At 41.3% G+C, this 6,499-nt stretch overlaps 1 protein-coding gene across 1 annotated transcript; it reads right to left on the bottom strand.

The window, feature by feature from the left end:
- Positions 1-504: 504 nt before the first annotated feature.
- LOC125518842 (disease resistance protein RGA5) lies at positions 505-3,093 on the bottom strand. Its single transcript, XM_048683717.2, has 2 exons — positions 2,138-3,093; positions 505-1,822 (listed from the first exon to the last, which is right to left on the bottom strand). The coding sequence occupies exons 1-2, from the start codon at positions 2,923-2,925 to the stop codon at positions 1,108-1,110; spliced, it is 1,503 nt and encodes a 500-aa protein (XP_048539674.1). The 5' UTR covers positions 2,926-3,093; the 3' UTR covers positions 505-1,107.
- Positions 3,094-6,499: the final 3,406 nt, after the last annotated feature.

The raw sequence follows: 6,499 nt of genomic DNA, 5'->3' as shown, positions 1-6,499 counted from the left end.
GATTATCACTCAAAAAGGAAATTCAGAAACGAGCACCACTTGCTTCTTCCATTCGTTGTGAGCCTGAAGACTCTGTTTTGAACCGAACCTTGCAGGAAGGAGAGGGAAAGGCCGCGTCTCTCCTGTTTTGTGCTTCAGCGTATTATAGATTTGTTTGCAGATGTAGCCGTACGTCATAGAGGACGCTCCGCCTGATCCTGGTACTTCTGGAATCATGTCGCATCCATATACATACCAATACCAAGCAGTTCAGCTAGTATTACTTATATATAAACAAACCGAAGCTGTCAACAAAGCTGCTCCTGAAATTCAGATATTTGAATCTGACACATCTGGACGCAACCACAGCCGGTTCTGTTCAGTTGGTTACTGAACAATAAACACTTTGCCTTCCCAATAGTTTATAAGATTCTGTAGCCAGAGTTGCGGTCAACGAATAGGCGCACCGGTTTCTGTAGTCGGGCTATAGTTGATGGCGGTTTACCATGATAACAGCCCTGCAAGTTGAGTAGCTTCCCAATATATTATATTCAGGAACCTCGGTGATACCTAGACTCTGAATTCTCAAATACTACCTCTATATGTTTTTTCTCCACAATGAAGAAAACGCTCACATGAGGAGCAGAACCAAACACATGACATGGCACAAACAGGTTGGCAAAAACAAAACAAAACAGCACATTACAAGATCAGGTTGCCAAGTTTCCACAGATGGAGCATGGAAGCCAGCAGATCATACAATTAACAGCAGATCTACATTCAAGTGCAAGAAGAATAGCAGCAGGGTAACATTAGCATCCCAGCAGAAGATGTGCAAGTCAGTTCTCCACTCCAACTAAAAGCATTGGCTCTTCAAACGGCTGCCCAAGTAGCCACAACAATCACAACAGGAGAGATCATATTCACCACAGATAATCCGATTCTAGCACATGCCGCTTCATCTAGAGATCTTCACAACAACCCTGAACACATTGGGAAATCAGGAGCCATCTAGCTTTCACAGCCAATGTTCAAATTCTGGTTATACATATTCCCAGGAAATACAATGGCATGGCACATGATTGTGCAGCCCAAGCTTATCACCATCTAAACAATGGCAAAACTCTCCTAATCTGACAAGGATATTAGAAGGTCATGCACCATCGCATGAACCTGACAATATCGTTCAAAGTTGCCATCGTCAACATCAACTAGCTGGATCATGCTTCTGTTGACAAGTTCACTGAAACAACTCTCTGCTTCTTGATACAAATTTCCCCGTTTTGTGGCAATGAATCCTTCAAGAATCCATTTCCACTTCACTTCTTCACACGAGATATACTCGCCCTCTGGATATATGCACAAGTACAACAAGCAAGTCTTCAAGTGGTGTGGAAGATCCCAATAACTAAGTAGTGATATATGGCCCATACCATTTCCATGATTATCACTCTTATATGAAAGACCAGTACCAATGGAACCTTGGAGTCTCTCCCATTCATCTGGGGTTTGATGTTTATTGGATAGCAATTTTGCGATGGTAATTATAGCCAATGGCAGACCACCACATTTCCTTAAGATCCTAGCTGAAATCTTTTCTAGTTGAGGAGGGCAGGAGTTGTCGGAGTGGAAAATTCTCCTAAAGAACAATCTTCGGGAATCAATATAGTTCAGAGGTAGCATTTGATAGAGCTGACCGCCAGAGTTAGAACAAGTTGACTTAGCTACATTGGCTATGCGTGTAGTAACAATTATTCTGCTACCATTATGATTGTCAGGGAAAACACCTTTGATGAATTTCCAGTCTTGTTCTTTCCATACATCATCAATCACAAGGAAGTACCTGTGCAGTATTATACTATTAAGTAAGGTCATTAACACAAATATGATGTTCAGCACTACACCTACATTTATCTTTGCAAACAAACATATCATAAAAAACCAATGTTTTAAATAGCGGGCTATGGAAAATAGCGGCGGCCTTCCAAATCAGTTATAGCGGGCAAAAGCGGGCTATAGCGGGCTATTTGTGAAGGTGACCATTTAGCGACACCCCGCTGAAAAGGCTAGAGCGGGCTATAGCCGGCAATTTAAAACTATGTAAAAACCCCATCAAATGCTAAATTGCTAATCCCATGTACGGATGAAGAAAATTTACCTCTTTCCTGTCAAAATGTGTCGGATCTGACGGATTAGTTGATCTTTATCCCATCTCTCCGACTGACAATCATGAAATGCAGCCTGGTCGATTTGAGAAAGGAGATCTTTCAAGAGCTTGTCACGGTCAGGGGTGCGTGACACCGACACAGAAGCTCGGCACTTAAAGTGCCGTCCAATCTTGCGATAGGCCTCCATGGCAAGGGCGGTCTTTCCCAACCCAGCACCTCCAACAACGGCCACCACCTTCAGGTCCACGCTCTCCTCCGTCAACAAAGAGATGACCTCGTTCCTGGGGCCGTCAATGGCCACCAAGTCCTTGGCCACTCCGTGTAACGCAGCCAGCCGAGGATCTATCATCATCTGGACATAGTTGTCCAGATTCAGCCTTCGCCGCCGCTCGCCCTCCTCAACGACGCGGGCCTTGAGCTTCTTGATCTGGGCCCCGACGCCATGGCGGGCAAACATTGCCTTGAGCTGCCGTGCGGTGCTCCTCGGGAACGTGGGCGCGGCCTCCATCTCCATGTCGTTTTCGTCGAGGCGGAGCATGAAGCGGTCGATGCACTCCTCCATGTCGTGGCCGAGATCCCGCATGCTGCCCATGCAGCCCTTGGCCAGCTTGTCGAGCCCCTCCATGCCCACCAGCATAGTCGCCAGGATCTGCATCGTGCGGAGCTCGCGCTCGAGGAACGCGATGTCCTTGCGAACGCTCTTGAGCATCGTGTGCCCGTCGCCGAGCAAGGTGGCGAGCTTGACGATGACGGAGCCCAACGCCCCTGTCCCCACCATCTCCCTAGCTAGGAGAAGAAGCTAGCCGCTACAGTACAGGTGCCATGGGCTATGGTGTTGGATACTTGGATGGAGTAATGGTGTTGCTGCTTGACTGCTTGAGAAGAACGAGGTCAAGGAGCCGGTTAGGCAATGGTGGAGGAGCGTGGTGTGTGTGTGTGTGTGTGTGTGTGTGTGTGTGCGCGCGGTACCTCTGTTGTTGCTATGGAGCTTCTCGGAAGCCCATCGCATGAGGCTGCCAGGTGGGTCCCAACGGATCATTCAGACTAAATCTGAGCAAACCAAAGTTTGCTGCTTAGTAGTAAGAAGATAAACAATTATGATGAGCATCCCTTCCCATGTGACCAAGTGTTTTGCTTGGTGGCCTTTTGATGTATCTTAGCAACCAAGTGTTCTACTGAACCAGCCATGCAGCATGGTCCTGCCCTTTGTTTTACTCCTTGGAATACGGCTCTGTCCCATCAAAGGCAAAACTACTAGAGGTTACGTTATAACCTAGGCACTAAAATATTTCGGAGAGCACAACATCATATGTGTTGTCTGACAAACCTCGCTGGAGCATGGAGTTTGTTTTAGGTCCACTAGGTTCATGTTCACTGGATGTTCTGTCAGGGGTAGTGATTAAATACTTATGCTAAGATCGACGAAGGCACAAAATGGGCCGTCGGATCTTGGATGGATGCTCTAGATTCGTGTGCGAGAACCGGTGCAAAGCTCGATTCATTTCATGCATGAAAACCCCTTGACTAACACCAATATACAAAACAGGTCTCTCCACCCGCTCCACGCAACCTATCTGGAGCATACATCCAAGATCCAACGATCTATGTTCATTTTTCCTATTTTTGAACCCTAAGTGCTGCTTCTACAGTAGTCTAGGGGTAGTTAAGAAAAGTACCAGTCATGTTCTTCTTCTCACTGCCATGTTCTTTTCATCCCTAACCTCACATGCATGCCTTCCAAGTCCACTCCCGTCGGGCCATCTTCTATCCCCCCCCCCCCCCCCCCCCCCTTAGTTGATGTTCATTTGTGTTATTATCGGTTATGTCGAGCTCCTAGATTGATGTAGAGGATTCAAAGAGATAAGTGTGTTGATTGTTAGAATGAATCCGGATTGGATTCAGTAGGATAGCTCTCATACCATATCATATTTCACTTTTTCCGAATATGGAAGTGGGATGGGTATCACCGTATCAGCAAGATTTGAATATATGATTATACCAGATTATGTTGGATTCCAACATGGTATGACAACAAAACGGACTTAAAGCTAAAATAGACATTTACCACGTCTATATGCAAGAAATGTATCATCAACAAAATCATGGGATAAAAACCCAAATGGTATTAGATGATACTTCTGACAGATGTGTACACATACATCTTTTTCAACGGCTATGTGGGTATATAAAGTATGAGCACATATTTTAATAAATATTTTACGTAAACAATGAGAAAATATTAATACTTATATACACACATTAAGCGCACGTAAAACACTATAAGGTAGTAAAGTCCAAAATGAAATACTAAAAGACATTTGTGTCATCTTGTGAACGAATATAACATTACAAATTGCATGTTAATATTTAAAAGCTCGGATTATTCTCCTTATCCTATATTGTCATATGTCAACAATATTGTATCCTATACCATGTACGAAGAATCAGACTCATATTTAGAACAAAATTTGTTTGGATGTCAAAATCTCTTGCCATATCATATACCTTCGAAGTCAGAAATGGTTCAGGTCAGAAATTATCCTAGCCACATTAACCCATACTTGCTTGGATCAGAGTTGTGTCAATATGTTTTCCTCGTTGATGGCTTCTCTTTGATCTGGTATGCATCATTGTATGCGTTCGTTCGTTCGTCCGGGTCTGATTGCTGCTGCGTTCATTCTGGTTTTATTTTTTCATTTTCTTTCTATTTTGTTTTGTTTTGCTTTATTCCTTTTGTTTTCTTTGTTTCGTCTTCGGTTTTCGTTGTTTTTTTCTTTGTTATATTTCGGTTTTCATTGTTTTCTCACCTTTTTTTTCCTTTTTTCTTTGCTATCCTTTTTTTCTTTCTTGATTTCCTTCGTTTCTTCACTTTCTTTTTTGTTTCTTTATTATCGGTTTTCTTTTTCTAGCACATGTCTAATTTTTCTCAGTTCAAAGTGTACATTTTTAGTGCAAACATTAAACTATTTTGTGATACATGTTCGACATTTTTCAAATACATGACACACATTTTCTTAAATACATGTTTTGAACACTTTTTCAATACACAATAAAATTTTCGAAATTATGCATTGGTACATTTTTTAATGGTGATATTTTTTTTAAAGTCCACTAACATTTGTTTACATTGCATAAACATTTTTTAGTGTGACGAACATTTTTTGAAATGTGAGAATATTTATTTATAATTTTTTATAAAAAGTAAATATTTTTTAAAAACAAGAAAAAATATCGAAATTCTAAATAGTTTACTGATAATTATAATATTTATTAAAAAATATTTAGAGACTGTGAACATTTTATGAAAATGACGATCATTTTTTTAATTTATTAACAAATTTGGAATCGAAACTTTTTTGAAATTATAAAGTGTTTTTGAAAACAAGTTTTTCTGAAACGTGAACATTTTTTCTATTTGAAAACACGATTTTTCTGATTTTTAATTTCAAGTTGACTTTTATGAATGTGGAATCATGATTTTTTTTGACATTCTGAAAAACAGTTCATACTATGAACATATTGTGAAAAACATAAACAATTTTTAAAATTCTGAACATTTTTCGAAACTTCCGAATTCATGGGAAACTATAAAGAAAAAAACCAGAGAAATACCGGTTAAGGAACCTTCTAGAAGGTCCCACTGTGACAGTAATGCTTAGGAGTTCCATTGGTCGTAGGCAAAAGGGTGGAGGAGTCGGATTGGTGAAGCTTTTGGCAAGTTCGTTTGGAGGACGGCGAAACAATCGCTTATGAGTCGGAGTAGACGTTCATGAAATTAAACTGCTGCTGTAAGTGTGAGATGATACTGATAAAATTCAGCTTGGCCATAACTTGAATTGTGGTTGCCACAATTTTCAGAAATGGAATTTCCAGTTCATGATGCTAGCAGTACTATGACTTGTTTATAGAGGTTGCCATATATGTTTACCTGATACTGATACTGCGGAAACATCCACCGCTCGCCCAAGTCTGATACTAAAGTTTTGCCTGCAGCAGGCAACTATAGCTTCAGCTGCCGTTGCCCGGGAATTCTCTATTATCTGAATCACCATAACCGTCCCCTGGAATTCCGAGCTACTTATCTATCAATCAATCAATGTAGCATCCATATACACACCAATATCAAACACTCAATCTAGCGAACCGAAGCCGTTGAAGAAGGTGCTGCTGAAATTCAGAGATCTGAACCAGCCGTTGCAGGCAGGCACCTCCAGCCGGTTCAGTTCAGTGGATTGCCAAAGCATACAAAACCTTGCTTTTTCCAAATAAGTAGCATACATGAGATTCAAATAAACACCTCAAATGATCCAGATATACAGGTAAAACAAGCTTGAATAAGGGAAACAACAACA

The sequence above is a fragment of the Triticum urartu genome, chromosome 7A, assembly GCF_056163025.1.
Source record: "Triticum urartu cultivar PI428250 chromosome 7A, HENAU_Tu73, whole genome shotgun sequence".
Classification (NCBI taxonomy): Eukaryota; Viridiplantae; Streptophyta; class Magnoliopsida; order Poales; family Poaceae; genus Triticum; species Triticum urartu.
Note: the sequence above shows the minus strand (reverse complement) of the source record. Positions and strands in the feature narration are given on the sequence as shown.